This window comes from Myxine glutinosa, chromosome 11 (assembly GCF_964187855.1).
Source record: "Myxine glutinosa chromosome 11, kmMyxGlut1.1, whole genome shotgun sequence".
Classification (NCBI taxonomy): domain Eukaryota; kingdom Metazoa; phylum Chordata; class Myxini; order Myxiniformes; family Myxinidae; genus Myxine; species Myxine glutinosa.
The window spans coordinates 105630594-105654522 of record NC_136271.1 but is presented as its reverse complement, the minus strand read 5'-3'; the positions used below and the strand labels follow the sequence as shown (position 1 = coordinate 105654522).

Below are 23929 nucleotides of genomic sequence, written 5' to 3'. Positions count from 1 at the left end.
GGGGGCGTGGCTTCGGATTGACTGTAAATGAAGGCAAAAACCAACGGCGCAGAGAGAGCGGCTCGCAGAGTGTCCGAGTGAACCGACCTGGATGATCATGGTTTCGTGCGACGTCTTCGTTTGGGCCGCCATATTAATAGCAACTAGTACCCTTTACCCAAGGCACTCTGTTGCAGGTGAGTGAGCAGCTTGCTTCTCTACCTGGTATGCGTGATGTCTACAGGTGCAGGTGTGTAAGGATACACAAATATACAAGCACCGACATATATATATATGTATATATATATATATATATATATATATATATATATATATATATATATATATATATAATTATATATATATATATATATATAATTATATATATATATTATATATATATATATATACATATATATATATATATATATACATATATATATATATATATATATATATATATATATATATATATATATATATATATATATATATATATATATATATATATATATATATATATATATATACATATATATATATATATATATATATATATATATATATATATATATATATATATATATATATATATATACATATATATATATATATATATATATATATATATATATATATATATATATCACGTGATCTGCTTGTTACATATACTGTACATACCTTAAATGTAATGTTTGTACAGTAAATGGATAATACTTGCTCGTGCGGAACGTACATAACTATCAAGGTAACATGGCGGGCAGGTATTACATTGTGTTTATTAACAGGTAATAACATCGCGGTGTTTGTCCATCTCCCAGCAGGTGCGTTAATTAATAGGAAACGATTTGGCGGGAATGTCGAGAATCTGTGCGTTCTTGTCTATTGTTTGTATCAATGAAACGAGTTATTGTTTTTGGTAACGAAGTGCGAGTTCTGGATTTTATCAATGAGGCAGTAAATGCAGATTATGACGTCATAACTGATTTATTGTTGGATGTTCTGGCAAATACATGGAGATTGGGAGATGTGTCAGACAGGATGGCCTAGAAATAGAGTGGGTAAAGTTTTGTTTCGTGTCGTTTGGTTCTTTCTTTCCGGAAACATTCCTGGTGTTCGTTAGAACCGGGACCTTTTGAGGTTTAAACTGAACTTGCCGCTGCATTCTGATAATAAGGGCACACACCTCCACCTTGATCTCCCCGCACACACACCTCCACCCTCAACCCCCCACACACACCTCCACCCTGAACTCCCCACACACACCTTTACCTTGAACTCCCCGCACACACCTTTACCTTGATCTCCCCACACACACCTTTACCTTGATCTCCCCGCACACTCCTCCACCTTGATCTCCCCGCACACACCTCCACCGTGAACTCCGCACACACACCTTTACCTTGAACTCCCCGCACACACCTTTACCTTGATCTCCCCACACACACCTTTACCTTGATTTCCCCGCACACACCTCCACCTTGATCTCCCCGCACACACCTCCACCGTGAACTCCCCGCACACACCTTTACCTTGATTTCCCCGCACACACCTCCACCTTGATCTCCCCGCACACACCTCCACCTTGATCTCCCCGTACACACCTCCACCTTGATCTCCCCGCAAACACCACCTTGATCTCCCCGCACACACCTCCACCGTGAACTCCGCACACACACCTTTACCTTGAACTCCCCGCACACACATTTACCTTGATCTCCCCACACACACCTTTACCTTGATTTCCCCGCACACACCTCCACCTTGATCTCCCCGCACACACCTCCACCGTGAACTCCCCGCACACACCTTTACCTTGATTTCCCCGCACACACCTCCACCTTGATCTCCCCGCACACCTCCACCTTGATCTCCCCGTACACACCTCCACCTTGATCTCCCCGCAAACACCTCCACCTTGATCTCCCCGTACACACCTCCACCTTGATCTCCCCGCAAACACCACCTTGATCTCCCCGCACACACCTCCACTAACTCCTTTTTTGTGACAATTACCAGTTCTTTGTGTTTCATCATTTGACCCTCAAAGCCATTTCTGACCAATCCGAAAGTCTCCAAATTATGTTCCGGTATATTTATCAATCCTGAGATTATTTGTTTCACATTCACCTCCTTCATTACAAATGCGATGCAGACGAGGTGCAAGTTCAACTGGCGGTGATAACCACGTGGTGCAAGTTCAACAGTCAATGCGTATTCAATTGCTTCGTGTCTGCACTGTTAATGGCGTCGTCACCTCGTTTTTATCCCCAGACCCATCAGAAGATTCTCCAACTGAAGAAAACATCAAGAAACGCTGCGGATTTTCACCGAGAGAAATCTCCGGTAAATGAGATTTATAAACTCTTGATGTTTTGGGAACTGATGAACATGCCTCGGAAAAGCTGGGGAATGGTTGTGTTCCAGGTTTGATTGGTATTGAGAGGCCATGAGAGGCCATGTAGAGCGGTTATGTGCTAGGGTGGGTAGAGCCTCGTTGAGTTGTCCCACTGGTTTGGGGTTCATCCCCTTGGTTGTGCCAGTACTGGGGGTTTCCTTTGAATATCAGACCCAACCAAGGTTTTTAAACTCGACTTCCAAAGTCCTGCCAATTCCACACGTTCTGCGAAATCGTTCTGCGAAATCGACTGCAAATAATGTCATGTGGCATAACGTGGTGATGACAATAATGTTGTCTATTTACTACATCTGCAAAGTGATGGAAATTGTCTTTACCCCTCCTTCTCCTACTCCCCCACCCAACTCCTCAACACCCCCTCTCCCCCCAACACCCCCTGCTAAATGCATGTCTTTCTCTACACTCCTTTCTCTTCCATATTCCTCCCCACCTTCCCTATATCCACCCCACCCCACCCCACCTTCCCTATATCCACCCCACCCCACCTTCCCTATATCCACCCCACCCCACCTTCCCTATATCCACCCCACCTTCCCGATATCCACCCCACCTTCCCGATATCCACCCCAACCTTCCCTATATCCACCCACACACCCACCTCCCTATATCCACCCCGCCCCACCTTCCCTCTATCCACCCCACCTCCCGATATCCCCCTCCCCCCATCTTCCCATATCCACCCCACCCCACCGTCCCTAAATCCACCCCACCTTCCCGATATCCCCCCTCCCCCACACCTTCCCCTATAACCACCCCACCCCACCTTCCCTTAATCCACCTCACCTTCCGATATCCCCCCTCCCCCCATCTTCCCTATATCCACCCCACCTCCCGATATCCCCCCTCACCCCCAACCTTCCCTATATCCACCCCACCCCACCTTCCCTATATCCACCCCACCTTCCCAATATCCACCCCCACCTCCCGATATCCCCCCTCACCCCACCATCCCTATATACCACCCCACCCACCACCCCACCCCACACTTCCCGATATCCCCCCTCACCCCACCTTCCCTATATCCACCCCCACCCCACCCCACCCCCACCTTCCCTATATCCACACCCACCTCCCGATATCCACCCCACCTTCCCGATAACCCCCCTCCCCCCACCTCCCCATATCCACCCCACCCCACCCCACCTTCCCTATATCCACCCCACCTCCCGATATCCCCTCCTCCCCCCACCTTCCTATATCCACCCCACCCTCCCATATACCTCACCCACTCCCACCCCACCTTCCCGATATCCACCCCTCCTCCCTATATCCACCCCACCCCACCCCACCTTCCCGATATCCCCCTCCCCCCACCACTCCCTATATCCACCCCACCCCACCCTCCCTATAACCACACCCACCCCACCCCACCTCCCTATATCCACCCCACCATTCCCGATATCCCCCTCCCCCCCACCTTCCCTATATCCACACCCACACCCACCCCACCTTCCCTATTTCCACCCCACCTTCCCGATATCCACCTCCCCCCAACCTTCCCTATATCCACCCCACCCCACCCCACCCCACCCCCACCTTCCCTATATCCACCCCACCTTTCCGATATCCCCCACCTACCCCCCATCTCCCTATATCCACCCCACCCCACCCTCCCTATATCCACACCCACCTTCCCGATATCCCCCCTCCCCCCATCTTCCCTATATCCACCCCACCTTCCCGATATCCACCCCACCCCACCCTCCTTATATCCACACCCACCTTCTCCGATATCCCCCCTCCCCCCATCTTCCCTATATCCACCCCACCTTCCCGATATCCACCCCACCCCACCCCACCCTCCTTATATCCACACCCACCTTCCCGATATCCCCCCTCCCCCCATCTTCCCTATATCCACCCCCACCCCACCTTCCCGATATCCACCCCCACCCCACCTTCCCGATATCCACCCCACCTTCCCGATATCGCCCCCTCCCCCCATATCCCTATATCACACCCCACACCACCTTCCCTATATCCACACCCACCTTCCCGATATCCCCCCTCCCCCCATCTTCCCTATATCCACCCCACCCCACCTTCCCGATATCCCCCCTCCCCCCATCTTCCCTATATCCACCCCACCCCACCTTCCCGATATCCCCCTTCCCCCCATCTTCCCGATATCCCCCCTCCCCCCATCTTCCCTATATCCACCCCACCCCACCTTCCCGATATCCCCCCTCCCCCCACCTTCCCTATATCCACCTCCCGCTACCTTCCCTATCTCCCCCTCCCCCCACCTTCCCTATATCCACTCCATCCCACCTTCCCTATCTCCCCCCCCCCCTATCCCACTCACACCATCGTCCTTGTCTCCCTCCCCCATCCCACCTTCCGCTGCTCGACTCGGAATGTATCAGCCCAATTCCTCTCCTCCCAGTTTGTATGTAATAAATAGATGTCCAAGATGGACCCCAAAGGTGTGAATAACACTTCGTTTTTCTTCTTCTTTAACGGCCACTATTATTATCCCACCTTTTTGTGGGCTCCGCCGGGGGAAGCTTGGCTCGAGTGTTTACTACACGGCCGGCCAGGCCTGACGCTCGACTAGTTTGCGCAGGAATTTGGCCATGGTCCCAATGTGAGCTTGCCTACTCTTTGGGAAAGATACCATGGGATCTTTAACATCCAGCAACTAATTCCGGCAGACGGGACACCTGTTAACGTCCATCCAAGGGACGGCACACACATTGATGAATCAGCCGGGCGAAGAAACACCTGGTTGACAGTCCATAGCTGGGTTGGGATCGAACCCAGGTAAGACAGATTAGAGGTGAGTGTGCGTACCCCCACGCCATCCAGTCAGCCCCAAGAAGAACACACCAGATCAAATTAACTACACACGCTGACAGGATGGCCTAGAACTGCGCACACTGACAGGATGGCCTAGTACTGCGCACACTGACAGGATGGCCTAGAACTGCGCACACTGACAGGATGGCCTAGAACTACGCACACTGACAGGATGGCGTAGAACTACGCACGCTGACAGGATAGCCTAGAACTGCGCACACTGACAGGATAGCCTAGAACTGCGCACACTGACAGGATGGCCTAGAACTGCGCACACTGACAGGATGGCCTAGAACTGCGCACACTGACAGGATGGCCTAGAACTGCGCACACTGACAGGATAGCCTAGAACTGCGCACACTGACAGGATAGCCTAGAACTGCGCACACTGATAGGATAGCCTAGAACTGCGCACACTGACAGGATGGCCTAGAACTGCGCACACTGACAGGATGGCCTAGAACTGCGCACACTGACAGGATAGCCTAGAACTGCGCACACTGACAGGATGGCCTAGAACTGCGCACACTGACAGGCTGGCCTAGAACTACGCACACTGACAGGATAGCCTAGAACTAGGCACACTGACAGGATAGCCTAGAACTGCGCACACTGACAGGATGGCCTAGAACTGCGCACACTGACAGGATGGCGTAGAACTACGCACACTGACAGGATAGCCTAGAACTATGCACACGGACAGGAAGGCCTAGAACTGCGCACGCTGATAGGATGGCGCAGAACTACGCACACTGACAGGATAGCTGACAGGATAGCCTAGAACTATGCACACGGACAGGAAGGCCTAGAACTACGCACGCTGATAGGATGGCCTAGAACTACGCACGCTGACAGGATGGCGTAGAACTACACACACTGACAGGATAGCCTAGAACTATGCACACGGACAGGAAGGCCTAGAACTGCGCACGCTGATAGGATGGCGCAGAACTACGCACACTGACAGGATAGCCTAGAACTATGCACACGGACAGGAAGGCCTAGAACTACGCACGCTGACAGGATAGCCGAGAACTATGCACACGGACAGGAAGGCCTAGAACTATGCACACGGACAGGAAGGCCTAGAACTACGCACACTGACAGGATAGCCTAGAACTATGCACACGGACAGGAAGGCCTAAACTGCGCACGCTGACAGGATGGCGTAGAACTATGCACACTGACAGGAAGGCCTAGAACTGCGCACACTGATAGGATGGCCTAGAACTACACACGCTGACAGGATAGCCTAGAACTACGCACGCTGATAGGATGGCCTAGAACTGCGCACGCTGATAGGATGGCCTAGAACTACGCACACTGACAGGATGGCATAGAACTACGCACGCTGATAGGATGGCGTAGAACTACGCACGCTGACAGGATGGCGTAGAACTACGCACGCTGACAGGATGGCGTAGAACTACGCACGCTGACAGGATAGCCTAGAACTACGCACGCTGATAGGATGGCGTAGAACTACGCATGCTGATAGGATGGCCTAGAACTACGCACGCTGACAGGATGGCGTAGAACTACGCACGCTGACAGGATGGCGTAGAACTACGCACGCTGACAGGATGGCGTAGAACTACGCACGCTGATAGGATGGCGTAGAACTACGCACGCTGACAGGATGGCGTAGAACTACGCACGCTGACAGGATGGCGTAGAACTACGCACGCACGCTGACAGGATGGCGTAGAACTACGCACGCTGACAGGATGGCGTAGAACTACGCACGCTGATAGGATGGCGTAGAACTACGCACGCTGACAGGATGGCGTAGAACTACGCACGCTGACAGGATGGCGTAGAACTACGCACGCTGACAGGATGGCGTAGAACTACGCACACTGACAGGATGGCCTAGAACTACGCACGCTGACAGGATGGCATAGAACTACGCACGCTGATAGGATGGCCTAGAACTACGCACGCTGATAGGATGGCGCAGAACTACGCACGCTGATAGGATGGCCTAGAACTACGCACGCTGACAGGATGGCGTAGAACTACGCACGCTGATAGGATGGCGTAGAACTACGCACGCTGATAGGATGGCCTAGAACTACGCATGCTGACAGGATGGCCTAGAACTACGCACATTGACAGGAAGGCCTAGAACTACGCACGCTGACAGGATGGCCTAGAACTACGCACGCTGACAGGATGGCCTAGAACTGCGCACGCTGATATGATGGCCTAGAACTGTGCACGCTGATAGGATGGCCTAGAACTGCGCACGCTGATAGGATGGCCTAGAACTGCGCACGCTGATAGGATGGCCTAGAACTGCGCACGCTGATAGGATGGCCTAGAACTGCGCACGCTGATAGGATGGCCTAGAACTACGCACGCTGATAGGATGGCCTAGAACTGCGCACGCTGATAGGATGGCGTAGAACTACGCACGCTGATAGGATGGCCTAGAACTGCGCACGCTGATAGGATGGCATAGAACTGCGCATGCTGATAGGATGGCCTAGAACTGCGCACGCTGACAGGATGGCCTAGAACTGCGCACGCTGACAGGATGGCCTAGAACTGCGCACGCTGACAGGATGGCCTAGAACTGCGCACGCTGATAGGATGGCCTAGAACTGCGCACGCTGATAGGATGGCCTAGAACTGCGCACGCTGATAGGATGGCCTAGAACTGCGCACGCTGATAGGATGGCCTAGAACTGCGCACGCTGATAGGATGGCCTAGAACTGCGCACGTTCGTCTCTGAGCCGTCTATCCTTGGTTTGAATCCCAACCCAGCTACAAACTGTCATCCCGGTGTTTCACCGGTAGGGAGGAGGAGGCATCAATGTGTTCCGTTCATCGGATAGACGTTAAACTGGGCGTCTCGTCTGCCAGCATTCGTTAGTGCACTTTAAATATCGCACCGTGTTCTTCTCGAAGAGCGGACGGTATCCATGGCGGACGTTAAAGATCCCACGGTGTTCTTCATGAAGAGTATGCGAGCTATCCCCGGCACCCTGGTCAAGTTCTGAATTCCAGCCCGAACTACTGATGGGAAGGCAATGGCAAACCACCCAGTATAACCCTTCCCAAGCTTTTGGTACATCAGAATGAGAATGAGAAGAATATCGTGCAAGAATGTCACGAATGTGAACTGATGAAGACTTATTTTAAGGGTTAAATTTGCAACGGAGTGGAAATGATTCACCTTTAACCCCAATCCAGAATGCAAGAGACGGCAATGCCTCAAATCATCTGAGAACTGCACAGGAGAGTCCGAAAAAACCAGGAGCAGTAAGTTGTGGGCTTTTTCACAAATTTACCGTTTATTCATTCGTTCATGAATCAATTTTTACTGAATTATATTTTTTCTGATTTTCATTTGAATTTACTGAACATTATTTATTAACAGCTCTCAATAAATTGGGAGGACATTGCCTTTGCATTTGTATACATCCCAGGTTCTGTATCACTGTCCAAAATGTCTTCTAAAATAATAATTTTCCATTCAGAATGTCGAGCAGAGATTTGTGCCAAAGCCAGGAGAACATGTGAGGAGCCTCTGAATGAGAAACTCTCCACATTTGAAGGTAATCTGAGCAAAAGGTCGAAAGTGAAGATGGATGCGGTACTGTGGTTGGTGTAAAGCATTAATGGTCGTCTTCGACTGGCTTTTTGTCAAATACCGTACTTGTCTGTCAGCAACTTGGCATAGACATTGTCACACATCACCCGCAGGTCTTTCCTAAAAAAAGTCATATTACTTGTTTACGAAGTCATATTACATACCATTCCAGTCATATTACTTGTTTACGAAGTCATATTACATACCATTCCAGTCATATTACTTGTTTACGAAGTCATATTACATACCATTCCAGTCATATTACTTGTTTACGAAGTCATATTACATACCATTCCAGTCATATTACTTGTTTACGAAGTTTTTTAAAAGGGGAAAACTTTCTGACTCTCCCTTGCAACGACATTGGGTTTGGGTCACGTCCTGTGGTAAGCCTGGTGTTGGTTTAACAGTTAAGATGGCTGGCTAGAGATCTTAGGGTCCTGAGTTTGAGTCCCTGCCAGGCCATTAAATTAACACCAGGTGGGTTGACTCAGCTTTCCTTCCGAGATGGTCAAAATGAGTACCAGCTTACTGGTAATGAGAGGAATTGCATCAGCGGCGCCCGCAGAAGATGATGAAACCAGCAGCCACAGGCTGTATACGAACCACCACCTGCTCAGGTAAATAAACCACCTGAGTCTCTCCTGAACTCGCCAATAGGGGGCATTATCCTCCTAGCTAGGGGACTCAACCTCAATATGGCTGTACAGTATACGACATCCGTCATCCAGTCATCAATCCCTGCATTTTTATTTATTTTTTATTCCAGTGATCTAAGCCCAAAGGCATTAGGCTAAACCAGTGTTCATTTACGTAAATTATAAGGTCATTCGTAGACAATCACGGAAGAGCGAGGGATTCACATGGCGATGCTAATCAATTATATATATATATATATGTATTATATATCTATTTAATATATGTATTATATATGTATTATATATACGAACGAGTACATATACTATATATATATATATACATACAACAACAACAACAACATGTATTTTAAGGCCATTTTCCCTGCTAGAGCGGGGATTAGCCTTGTGGTCCCCATGACAATCTTCTCCATTTTGCCCTATTTTCTGCATCTCTCCTTGTTAACCCCCTTGCCCGCATTTCTTCTTCCACCATCTTTAGCCAAGTCTTTCTCGGTCTTCCCCGTCCTCTACTTCCTTCCACATTCATTTACATCACTCTTCTCAACCAGTCACTTTCATCCTTCCTCAACACATGACCAAACCATCTCCACCTGTTCCTCTTCACAGCATCAACCACAGGCTCGATTCCCATCATCTTTCGCAATTCATCATTTGTCTTCCTCTCTCTCTCAACGATACTCCGCACATCCACCGAACCATTCGCATTTCCACCCTTTCCAGCCTTCGTTGCTGCTCTACGTTCAGTACCCATATCTCGCTCCCATAAATCATAACACTTCTCACACATGCAGCATCATACACCTTTCCCTTCAGCTTCAACGACACTCGCCTCCTCTTCAGCACGCCACTCAGTTCCCGAAACTTCTTCCATGCACATCTCACTCTGGCAACCGTTGCCGAGTCTGATCCACCTTCTCCCTTCAGCATGTCTCCGAGGTAGCAAAATGTTTTCACACCTTCCAGCTTCACGCCGTCTCCAAGATCCAACTCAACATTTCCTCCATCTGCAGCTCCCTCTGTGCACACCTTACATTTGAATGTAGCTGCCACACTGGTTAATGACCCTCTCAGACCACTACATTTTTGATGAACCCACTCCGCGCACATTGTACATTGAATGGAGTTCACTCCGACACCCTTCCTGCACACAGCACATGGCCACTTCCCAGTTCTTTCCACCTCACCACATGCTTTACCACTTGCCATCACCTTCGTCTTTCCGATATTCACCTTCAGACCTTTTGTCTCCATACATTCCTTCCACTTGTTCATCTTTTCCTTCAGTCCATCCATACACTCCGCAATCAACACCAGATCATCTGCATACAACAACTCCCACGGCAAACCCTCCTTTACGTTCTGAGCCAGCACCTCCATCACAGCTACAAATAGTAGTGGACTTAGTACCGACCCCTGATGCATTCCCACCTTCACCTCAAACTCACCACTGTTCCCGTCCTTCGTCCTTACAGCTGTACGCGCTCTTTTGTACATTGTCATCACTACTCTGATCAACAATTCCTCCACTCCTAACTTCCTCAATGCCCATGTCAATACTTCACGTGGAACCCTATCAAATGCTTTCTCCAGATCAACAAACCCAAGAAACAACTTCTTCCTCTTCTCCATGTACTTCTCCTGCAACTGCCTCACAATAAAGAGCGCGTCTGTCGTTCCTCTTCCTGGCATAAATCCAAATATATATCCATAAAATATATATAATATATATATTATATTATATATATATATATATATATATATATATATATATATATATATATATATATAAATATAATATATATTTAATATATAAATATATAATATATAAATAAATAAGTATATATATATAAATATAATATATATTTAATATATAAATATATAATATATAAATAAATAAGTATATATATATATATATATATATATATATATATATATATATATATATATATATGAATATATATATATATATATATATATATATATATATATATATATATATATATATAACTGTAAGAAATAGTAGAAACTCCAAAGTACGAGCAGGGCGTCTCATTTGTATTGAATAAATAATCGTTAGATTAAATAAGACGCGGACGTAGCTTCAGGACGTCGATCTTTAATTGTCGACTTTTCAATTTCATTGCTCACTTGTTCCATATAGACATGTAGATATGGATTGTCAACACGTGGTGTCCAGGTGCTTTTTGGTTTAGGTAAAGTGAGTTGTGGTGTATTAGTATCGGTGTATGTGATTGTATGCGTGGTTGTTGGTGTTGTTTGTTGTGGCGTTGACGGTGCTGGGTGTACTTTAGCAAAGTGTGCCTTTAATGTCATTCACCTACAGAAATCTTTTAAATCTTCTTTCAATTGTAATTGGTCTATTTGTGGAGCGATTGGGCAAAATTTTAAACCCTTAGAGAGCAGGTTTATTTCCTCCTCACTGAGGGAATGATTGGAAAGATTGATGATCCCGAGTTTAGGTAGATCTACAAGTTTGGTTGCAGTAGAAGTTCTATTGTTGTTGGTTTGACTATTTTCAACCTCAGCTGTGTTCATTTCCATGGAGGAACGGTTCTGCATGTAATGATGTCTGCGGTTTGTGTATTGTTTTTTACGATTTTTTTTTTTTTTTTTTTTTGTATACAAGATCGAGGCTCGTGAAAGAGCGAACATTAATCACACAGAAAGACAAACAGACACATAAAACAAATAACATCGGGAGCGGTAGACAAGATGGGGAGAGAGGGGGAAGGACACAAACACAACATTTGAGAGCAGGGACCGAGAGACATGGAGACATCGAGAGATCTGTGGGAGGGAGAGGGCTTTGGGGGGGAGGCATGTGAAGGGGGGGAGGCATGTGAAGGGGGGGGGGGGGGTGGGAGAGGTATAAACATATGGACACTGCCAGGATTTCCAGGAAATAAGTTGGAATTTCAAACAAGGTGGATCTGGGGTGAATTAGTGGGGGTAGAAAAGATCAAGGTTATGGATGGGGGAAGATAAGAGATGGTGGTGAACAGCTGTTTTAAAGACCTGGAGGGAGGAGAGGGATTGAAGGGAGTGTGGGAGTTTGTTCCACAGGCGGGAGAAAAGAGGAATGAAAGAGTGAAGGTGAGCAGAGAGCCGAGATTTCGGCAGTTTAACCATCAGAGGGTTGCTGGCAGATCTTGTGCGACCTGTAGGAATATTTGGGGGACAGAGCACAGAGAGAGCTGGGGGAGCAAGGCCGGAGAGGAGTCGGTAGAAGACAGAAAGACCACCTACCTGCCTGCGGTGAGTGAGTGAAAGGCCCTCAGAGATAGCTTCATCGCGGGAGATTCCAATGATTTTGAAAGCTTTGGATTCAACAGCGTGAAGCCGAGCCAGGTGTGAGGCAGGAGCACCAGCCCATAGGGGAGAACAGTATTCCATAGAGCTGCGGATGAAAGCCTTGTATGTGGTGAGGAGCTCAGGTGTGCCGAGGAAGGACTTCGCACGACGGAGGATGCCCAGTCGGCGACTGGCTTTGGAGGCCAGCTTGGAAATGTGGTTTTCCCAAGAAAGATATTGAATGATAATGTCGATTTTTGTGTTTATGCTTAAGTTGGTCAGAAGTGGTTTGAGAAGTGGTTGGAAGTGGTTGGGGTGGTTGAAGATGGAGTGGTTGAATTGGTGGAGAAGTGGTTGGAAGTGGTTGTAGTGGTTGGTCAGAAGTGGTTGGAGAAAAGTGGTTGGGAGTGGTTGTTGGAGTTACCTGGTTATTGTTTGCAATGGGTGTATTCTCTTGAGATGGTTTTATATGCTTGCATAACATTTCATCACGTTTAAGTTTCCTTTCCTTAACTTTAACAATGTCGTGTTTAGCAGCCATTAGCTTATCATTGAATGAGCACATTATGTGGTGGTATTGTCCAGGATTCACATTCTTCCACATCTTCTCCTTCTTTTGGCTGATGTTCTCATTCAATTTGATTAATTTTATTTTTACTTGTGTTATTACAATCTCCAGTAGTTGTTGAGCAGTGTTCCATAGCAGTAGATTCCAACGTGCAGTGATGACGTCATCATTGGTTTGCGTTGCGAAGCAAGATCGTTTTTTAATGAGGAGACCTTTAGGTACGATCCCTCGTTGTTTATATTCGTTTATACATATGTTTAGATATTATATATTTATACATTAAATCTATATTATATATATATATATATATATATATATATATATATATATATATATATATATATATATATATATATATATATATATATATATATATATATATATATATATATGTATATATATATTTATATGTATATATATTTATATGTTATATATATTTATTTATATATATATTATATTTCTATTTTATATGTATATGTATATATAATATTGATCTTATATATTTTTATCTCTCTTCTCTCTGTATTATAAAAGAAAGTTTTTGTTTGTTTGTTTGTCTGCGCAAGCTAATCTGCTGAATGGTGAAAGATAGGAGGAAACCTCCAATACAAAAAATGTCGGGACAGGCCCGGGGAAGGTTATTGGCTAGGTGTCGAGGCCGCTTCGGCGGGGCTGGGCCCATTTCACAATTAAAAGCTGAGCTGAATTGTAGTACTCAATCTTCTACGGACGTGAGTAAAAACTGAGTTATAGTAGTAAATTCATTCAAAAAGAACCCGGGCAACGCCGGGTGCTTTCGGCTAGTATTATATATTTATATTATATTGATATATACCTACATATATACTTTTATTATATGTTTATATTATATTTATATATACCTGTATGTATATTGATATTATATATATATATATATATATATATATATATATATATATATATATATATATATATACACATTTATATATACATATATTTCTATATTATATATTTATATCATATTCATATATATATTATAAAGCTATATATACTTTTATTATATGTTATATTTATATATACTTGTATGTATATTTATATATGATATATTTATATTGTATTTATATTATACTTATATATTTATACATGTTGTATTTATATATATTCAGGAAATCTGGGCCGAAGATGAGTTGGGTATCACCGTGTCTCTTTGCTCAAAGAAATGCCACAGGGTGCCCCCAACGACCATTGAAAGGTTATGGGGCCACCATCAGCACTTTTCAGACACCCTCCTCCCCCATAAAATCTGGGCACGTCTGCCCCCCAATCCAGAAAAAAAGTTAAAGCCTCGTTGAAATGACTTCCTTATTAAATAGCATATTAAGACCCTGATGATAAAATGAAGGTTTTGTATATTTGTTTTACAGTGTGTTTGGCTGACAAAATGATATCGGTGGACACAAATTGTCTGTGGAACATCTCGTCAAGGCCTCTGCAAGGTACATTGTTTAATTTACAGATAATAATGGCCGTCGTTTCCCTCTCGAGTTTCTTTGTACTTTGTCCGTTGACGGTACATTAGCGTTTCCATCGACACCTCCAACATTATTTTGCAGAATGCAAATACGAAGGTTACATCAGAGTCGAGGCCAAGTGCTTCAAGGATTCATGGAAGATAAGGCTGATGGAAGGTAAAACAAATGTCAAAATGTTGTTGCCATTGTGATGTCCGAGTGAGTGCACGTTACAGACATGATATATAATTACATGTACATTTCCCCTTACATGTTTTCATGTGCTGTTCCACTTTCGCCGTAATCTTGCTTCACGTAATCTTGGGCCCCTTGATGGGGATGTTCTTGATTAATCGGCACCAGCTCAGCAGACGATCGTTTTTCAACTAAAAAAAAAAAAAAACGTTCTACATTTAGCTGTTCGTTCCACATTTGAAACTAATTCTTGAAAATGAGATTTCTACACCAAAGTTGGACGTTAAGCCGGGTGTCCCGTCTCCTAGCGATCGTTGGACGTTGATCCTAAGGCGTCTTTCACCGAGATTAGGTGTTATCCCTGGCAACCTAAACGAATCGCAAATTGCAGCAATGGCAAACCACCCAGTGTAACCCTTGGCATGAGACTTCAGCAGCAGCAACAAACCTGACCTCGGGCAGACCGTCGCATGGGACGGGTCATGCGTGTTGTGGAACAAACGGGCCTCTCGAGCTCGAGTTAACCAGCTAAACAGGCAAAGCAAAGCGGTTGGATTTACTTTTGCTCTTTGGCCAAACCTTTACCTGGCATAGCTTTTTGTTGGCGTAATCAAGTTGTTTAATTAAGCCTGGTGCCGGCTGAGCGGTTAGGGTGCCAGCTTAGCGGTTAGGGTGCCGGCTTAGCGATTAGGGTGCCGGCTTAGCGATTAGGGTGCCGGCTTAGCGGTTAGGGTGCCGGCTTAGCGATTAGGGTGCCGGCGTAGCGGTTAGGGTGCCGGCTTAGCGATTAGGGTGCCGGCTTAGCGGTTAGGGTGCCGGCTTAGCGATTAGGGTGCCAGCTTAGCGGTTAGGGTGCCGGCTTAGCGATTAGGGTGCCGGCTTAACGGTTAGGGTTCCGGCTTAACGGTTAGGGTGCCGGCTTGGGATCCTGGGTTCTTAGCGGTTAGGGTGCCGGCTTGGGATCCTGGGTTCTTAGCGGTTAGGGTGCCGGCTTGGGATCCTAGGATCCTGGGTTCTTAGTGGTTAGGGTGCCGGCTTGGGATCCTGGGTTCTTAGCGGTTAGGGTGCCGGCTTGGGATCCTAGGATCCTGGGTTCTTAGTGGTTAGGGTGCCGGCTTGGGATCCTGGGTTCTTAGCGGTTAGGGTGCCGGCTTGGGATCCTAGAATCCTGGGTTCGCATCCTGGTCGATCGCTGAATTAACGCCAGGGGGGTTGACTCAGCCTGTCATCCTTCCGAGGTCGGCAAATTGAGTACCAGCTTGCTGGTAATTCCCTGTGTGTCGCAAGAGGCGACTAACAGGGTTGGCGGCAGGAAGAGCATCCGGCCGTAAAACATTGCTTCAAAAAGGGGGCCAAAAAGGTCGAAAAGCCTGAAAAGGCCAATCCCTGCTCTGCGGGGAAAATGGCCTCTAACGATGGTTCATCAAGTTGTTTAATTAATTTGATTTTTCTTTCCCACCTTGTTCCCCAACCACTCCCAGAGCAACATGCACAAGAAGCAGAGGCCGGTAAGATTTTACTAACTCTATTAACAGCCGTACAACATTTCAACATAAGAACACATCTTTTCTTCATATTTGATGATTGTCGTCAATATTTCTGATGTTGAACTTCCAAGTTATTTGTTTTACGGCCAATGATAAAATGCTTGGACGCCTGGTAGCGAAACAACATAATCCTTGTTCGTGTTGGGATGACAGCGATCGTGCGCGTAATTTCCCCTTAAACATGCACGGTTTGACATGATGAAAGGACCATTGTGTAACCCGGGCCTTTACAGACTGTGCTGTGCAGAAATGCTACAAGAACAACAAGGAGTGCTTCGGGAATTTTCTTCGCGCCCAAGTGGACCACCCTGGTACGTTTGCCCTAAACATCCTTTACCCTACAGGAGAGGTTTGACTTCAAAAAGGTGCTATAAACCTGATTTAACAAGCGGTGGCCAATTCAAACAGTTGGTTTTATTAACGGGAGGTTCACAATGGCTTGCTCGGGTTTTTGGGTGTTACCTGCTCAAATGAAGAGCTAACGCCAAAATCGACAATTTGCTCAATCGGGTTGGGAAGACAGGTTTGACTGGAACTTCTCGTGCGATGTTCCTGCACATTCCTGTCCGACTGAGCATCACGTACCGCAAATAAAATGAACACTGCCTGGTTTGGTTTAACTAGGGCATGCCCGTACTATATATATGCCCGTACTATATATCTATCTAAAATTATATCCCCCCCCTCTATAGCGAACGGCGAACGGCTTGCGAGTACAGTGACAATCCCCCCCCTCTATTTACATGAATGGTTTGGTCCATTCGCAACGACCACAGAACCCCCCCCTCTATTTACATGAAATGGTTCGGTCCAAAGCGAACGGCTTCCGGAGTTTGGTAAAGAAATCGCCATCGCGTACACAAACGCGCAGGAAAGCGAATGAATCGCAAATTCGTTTTTATTAGTTTTAAAACATCGTTTAACGCCAACATAGCGCCAACATAGTTTGCAAACGTGAAATAAATGAATACGCTCTCAAATGTGCCATCCGAGGCAGAGTGTGTCCGCCACGTTCGGCACACGCGCTAGTTCGCTGCTCTCTGATTGGTTGAATCGTTTTTTGGACATCGCTCGGTAAGTAATTGTCCGATTAATATGAAACCTTGAAAAGGCACATCCTCGGGTCCCCAGCAATATACCTGGCAAGTTTCAAGTATATCGGACCCGTGGGTGTCGAGAAACAGCGGTCACAGACAAACAAACACACAGACAGACACACACACACACAGAGATTACTGGAATTATAGATAGATTAGCATAAACATGCAGAACGACAAGCATTGGTGAAACGTGTCGGTTATCTCCTGTTGGTGGTTGGTTATTGCCTGCACCTGTCTTTATTGAATACAGTGATCCAAGGCTCGGGGAGGAGCTTGTACACATAGGCCACACACGATGGCGACACGAGTACATATCGGTTTTTTTGTATACAAGATCGAGGCTCGTGTAAGAGCTAACATTAAACACACACAAAAAACAAACGGACACATAAAAAACATATAATAAAGGGAGCGGGAGACAGGATGGGGAGAGAGAGGGAAGCACACAAGTACAACAGCAGAGAACAGGGATATCGGGAGATCTGTGGGAGGGAGAGGGCTTGGGGGGAGGGGGCACGGCAAGGGGGGTGCGAGGGGGCATGGGAAGGGGGGTGGGAGAGGTATAAAACACATGGACACTGCTCGGACTTCAAGGAAATAAATTGGTATTTCAAAAAAAGTGGATCTGGGGTGAATTAACAGGGGTAGAAAAGATCAAGGTTTTGGATGAGGGTAGATAAGAGATGGTGGTGAGCAGCTGTTTTAAAGACCTGGAGGGAGGAGTGGGATTGAAGGGGGTGGGGGAGTTTGTTCCAGAGGCGGGAGAAAAGAGGAATGAAAGAGTGAAGGTGAGCAGTCTTGGTTTTGGCAGTTTAACCATAAGAGGGTTGCTGGCAGATCTTGTGCGACCTGTAGGAATATTTGGGGGACGGAGCCCAGAGAGAGCTGGGGGAGCAAGGCCGGAGAGGAATCGGTAGAAGACAGAAAGCCCACCAACCTGCCTGCGGTGAGTGAGTGAAAGGCCCTCGGGAGTTAGCTTCATCGCGGGAGATTCCAATGATTCTGAAAGCTTTGGTTTCAACAGCGTGCAGACGGGCTAGGTGTGATCGGTGAACCTTTACACGAATTACAGGGATATTGATCCCAGTTTTCTGTATCACGAGGCATGGATTCGGATGCGGACACCGACAGGCCAACACAAACGGAAAGGCCCAACACAAACGCACACAAGGAAGTGACATAGAAATATGAAGCTGATCTATACCACTCAAGGCCACAACGCACAACACGAGTATAGAAGTGGCCACAGCGTCACCATGCCCTCAACATGACGAGGTTTTGTGTTTCTCCTTTGCAGCTTCACGGAGGTTTGACATCAATCTCTGCGCATACGTCCAAAACGATACATCTCGTAAGTGGCATGGCCCTTGACTACTTACTACGTTTTAAGTGATGCATTGTTCATTTTCCATGTTTATCAATACTGCAGAACATGTTGCATACCATTATCCCAATATTCGAATGCTTTCTTCATTCTGCCTAATGCACTTGTGGGGTCTGCAGGGTGTCACGATACCCACTGCTTTTCTGAACTTGAAGACTGTCGGAAGCAAGTGCATCATGCTGGTACGGATCCGATCTGCGTGTATTAACATGCTCAGCAATCATGCCAGATGACAATTCGGACTAAGGAAAGAGAAGCATCGACAATAAGCAGTTGAGCGCTCAGGGAAATGGTTTGATTGTGTAATTTGCCAAATGTAGACCATTTGCAACCATTATGTGTGCTGGCCTATTCCACTAGTTGCTTCTTGGGCCTCAAAGGCGACACGTTATAAATGTTAATGGAGAACCAGTCTGTCCGATAGGTATGGTAAGTGTATTACGACAGATTACGACCTGGCTTGTGGGCTGACAAAGGTAACCTGTACGTTTTCTTCTGGAAATCAAATTCATCCTAGAACAAGTAAACGAAAAAACATGTTTTGGGGCTTCACAGTTTTATATTTAAAAAAAAAGTGTTAAACCTATTTTTATTGTTAAAAAAAAACAAAAATTGATAAATGAAAATGTATCAGAAAAGAGGACCATGGGCCAAATTTCAGCTCTCTAGGACGGATGGAACCAAGAAAACGAACGGCTCAAAGATTTCAAACGGGACAAACAAACAAAGTTCAGATGAGGTTAAATAAAAGTGTGTAAAAATGAAGTAGATGAAACCTCACCTGTTCATTTCATTACCTCCGCCACCGCAACAGAGGTTATGTTTTCACCCCTATCTGACTGTGAGCACGATATCTCAAAGTTATGACCAAACTCGGGGGATGAGTGGGTGACAGGACGAGAAAAAGCCGATTCGACTTTGGTTGAAGTTCGGATTCCGATCAGCGGGTTACAAAACGTAAAGTGTTCAGGGTGGCGGAGGTATGCCCGCTACCGAACGCCATTCTAGTTTTCACTTGCATTTGCCCCATTGGCTAAGCAACGTCTTCATGCCATAAGTATATAAAAAAAAAAATCTTCACATCTACTTAGACTTTTTTTTTTTTTTTTTTTGTTTGTTTTGTTTTGTTTTGTTTTGTATACAAGATCGAGGCTCGTGAAAGAGCTAACATTAATCACACAAAAAGACAAACCGACACACAAAACACAAAAAACAAGGGGAGCGGCAGACAAGATGGGGAGAGAGGGGGAAGGACACAAAAGAGAGGGGGAAGAGGAGGAAGGACACAAACACAACATTTGAGAGCAGGGACATCGGGAGGACTTGGGGGGAGGTGGGAGAGGATTAAAACATATGAACACTGCAAGGACTCTGGGGTGAATTACCGGGGGTAGAAAAGATCAAGGTTTTCGATGGGGGACGATAAGAGATGGTGGTGAACAGCTGTTTTAAAGACCTGGAGGGAGGAGTGGGATTGAAGGGAGTGGGGGAGTTTGTTCCAGAGGCGGGAGAAAAGGGGAATGAAAGAGTGAAGGTGAGCAGAGAGCCTAGACTTTGGCAGTTTAACCATAAGAGGGTTGCAGGCAGATCTTGTGCGACCTGAAGGAATATTGGGGGGACAGAGCACAGAGAGAGCTGGGGGAGCAAGGCCGGAGAGGAGTCGGTAGAAGACAGAAAGACTTCCTCATAATTTTAAACATTAGGATGGTATGGAGTTGCTGCGCTCTGCTTTGAGCTGTGAAAGTTTGATCCTCGACCCGATGATGCTGTTGGTGCTTGACAGGTCAGGCAATGGATCGAGTGTGCCATCTCTCGGATGGATGATGAAATCAGGCTTTTGGGAGGTTCTGGATGCAAAAATAAGTAAAACAAGAAGACATCATGCCGAGCACGATACTTGCAAAATCCACCCCCTCCCCCTCTAGAAAAAAAGGCAATTGCAATTGATCCAGCAAATTGTCCATTTCATCCAAATTGACGATCTTGATCAAAGCTCGGGTCAATAGGATGAAAAGTAACGATTATTCAGATGAAAATTTATGATTTTAAAAGATTGACCTGGAGTTGACTTTTGACCTCAAAAATATTTGGTTTCCCAATTTAGTGACTCAATGTGCAAATGCTGTTCAATTTTCAAGTCAATTGGATTAAAATTGGCTATTTTAGAAATTTGACCTCCAGATGACCTTTGACCTCAAAATCAATAGGTTTCTCAATTGTGACGACCTCTAAAACTTAAAATTTTGTGACGATCGGTTTAGAATTGTGACCTGTAGGCAAGTGACAAACGAACAGACAGAATAACAAACGCAACCGACCAACATACATGAAAAATCTTCGATTTTGCAAGTAACAAAGGGTTCATGGAGTATTGTTGGTAATCGAAATTGCCTTTGATGATCAAGTGTTTCTTTTAGAATCATGAGTAAGTAATCGAACTGGAAGATTAAAAACCGAGTTGTAGGCCAAGGCTGTTTGCTGATGGAACTGTGGATATTGAGCAGGAATTAGACATGCTGATACCGAGTGTTATTAAGTGAATTATTTGAACGACTCTCCCCAGGTCTGATTGTAGCCCTGCTGCTGGTGTGCGTTGGTGTCGGCGTGCTGTGCTATGTATTCTTCCTAAAACGGAGACAGCAAAACGGTAAAGCAGTTCTGCATTAGTCATGCTTGACGAGTACACAAGTTGAATGGAATGTTTCTCATTTTCGATCTCAGGCAGAAATCGAGAATATCATTTAAAGTTCATGCAGAAAACATTTTGCACTTTGTAATATGGATGAACTTCAGAAAGTTCCAGATCACCTGTACCATAACCTCGAATTATCCGTCCTGTCGTACTTGGCTTTTGATTCTTAAACTGAGGTTAGAGACATGTCCTCGAACCTTGGCCAGCAGTGCAGGTAGGATGGAAAGGTAACATTGTCTATTTCTATCCCCAACCCAAAATCTCTTGCAGTGGCGTACGAGAGACAGCACAATCCAGAGGATGTATAGCAACTGCATTGGTTGTGATGGAAATCTGTTGAACTGTTCAAGTTGAGGGCATTACATTTTGAAAGATTATAGTAATAATGTTGAAATATTTGCTTTTGTCAACTAATGCACGATTGATGTTCTGTATATATATATATATATGATCAAATGCTGGGAAGATAGCTGAGGTATGTACTATTGTACTATCGTTGAGCTGTCTTCATGTCAGTTTGAATGTCGACCCAGATACAGGTACGGCGAGGTATCGGTGTGTGCCGTCCACAAGGTGGATGTTAAGCCAGAGTATCCATCTGCCAGCAATGGTTGTTGGTGGTAGTTCAAGATCCCACAGTGTCTTCCATAAAGAGTAGGCGACTTATTTTCGACACCCTGAACAAATTGTAAATTCCTGCCACCTTGACTTAACTGCCATGCCTGCCTAGCCGATTTGTGAAAGAATATATTGGGCCATAAAAAAAACAGTTTTACAGACAATTGCGCAGAGATGCACACACTCGCCTATAATATATATATAATAACCACCTTTAGAGGCCATTTTTCCCCGCAAAGCGGGGGTTGGCCTTTTTCGGGAACCGTGGTTGTTGTTGTTTTTCGGTCCCCTTTTTGAAGCAATGTTTTACGGCCGGATGCCCTTCCTGACGCCAACCCTTTTTGCCGCCTTTAACGACAAACAGGGAATTACCAGTGAACTGGTACTCAAACTGGTACTCAAACTGGTATAACTCAAACTGGTACTCGCCTATAGTGTTTAAATCTCGACCCAGCTACAAACTGTCAACCCTGTTTTTCACAGGTAGGGTAATTCATCAATAGGTGCTCTCCCTCGGATGGACGTTAAATGGGAGTCCCGTCCGCTGGCATTAGTTGGTGGACGTTAAACACGCCATGGTGTCCTTCACAAAGAGTAGGCGAGCTGTCGCCGGCACCATGAATGAATTCCTGCCCCAACCTTCTTTGGATGTCAGGCATTGACATCGTGGAACAATGGTGGGAACAATTGTGGGCATTAAAGTAGGACCTTGGTGGCAATTGTAATAGTGTAAATACAAAGCCCACAATTTATATGAAACATTTTGCAATAAAATTATTTTCCAAAAGGTTGTCTTTGTTTATGTAAACCATTTCATTTATGGGTCCATTTACGTATAATACTTGGGACGAGGGGTTTAAATATATGTGTATATATAATATATATATATATATATATATTTATTTTATTTTTTTCGCCTCCTCTATCCACTCAACTCCCTCATCCTTGCTGTTGAAGGTATAATACAATAATTATCTCCAAGGGTCTTTACGGTTTGGTTCAATATCAATTACAAATCTGACGGACAGTGGGGTCTGGTTTCAGGCAACTAGTGCACCCACTGTGACCAGGAATGGCAGAAAGGTTAAGTTATCCTATGGGATATATAGATTATTGGCTTAAAAAAATCCAGCAATGGGTCGATTGGGCTTGTCGGCGGGGGGGGGGGGGGGGGGGGGGAACAAACCCTCCGGGATAGTGTTTGGTGGGGTCTCGCCTCCCAACCTGCAACAAAATTGAGAGAAGTGAACCGCAACAGAATGTAATGTGCTTTGAGCCAGAGCTGATAATAATTGTCGCTTGTTTTAAATCATCTTCTGTTCGAGCGGACTCAGATATTTATGACTAGTTTCTTCCAATTTTCATGATCTTCCATAAGAATTGGTTGGTCCCCTAGTCAGACTAGTATCCCTCTCGAGCTGATCCACGTAGTTGAGAATGGGGTGGCCATGAGACATCATGCCTTGCTCTGGTTCCCAATAGCAGAAGTTGCGATATAATTAACTGCTTGCTTTTCCAACAATTGCCGGCAAAGTTTAGTCTTCGTTTTTATTTTAAGTGCTAGATAC

General features: G+C 45.6%; 1 protein-coding gene across 1 annotated transcript; it reads left to right on the top strand.

The window, feature by feature from the left end:
• LOC137437040 (uncharacterized) lies at nt 1-23151 on the top strand. Its single transcript, XM_068131359.2, has 12 exons — nt 1-176; nt 2254-2325; nt 8397-8465; nt 8684-8761; nt 14739-14810; nt 14928-15002; nt 16502-16528; nt 16801-16878; nt 18965-19018; nt 19171-19233; nt 21615-21698; nt 22014-23151. The coding sequence occupies exons 1-12, from the start codon at nt 92-94 to the stop codon at nt 22049-22051; spliced, it is 795 nt and encodes a 264-aa protein (XP_067987460.2). The 5' UTR covers nt 1-91; the 3' UTR covers nt 22052-23151.
• Nucleotides 23152-23929: the final 778 nt, after the last annotated feature.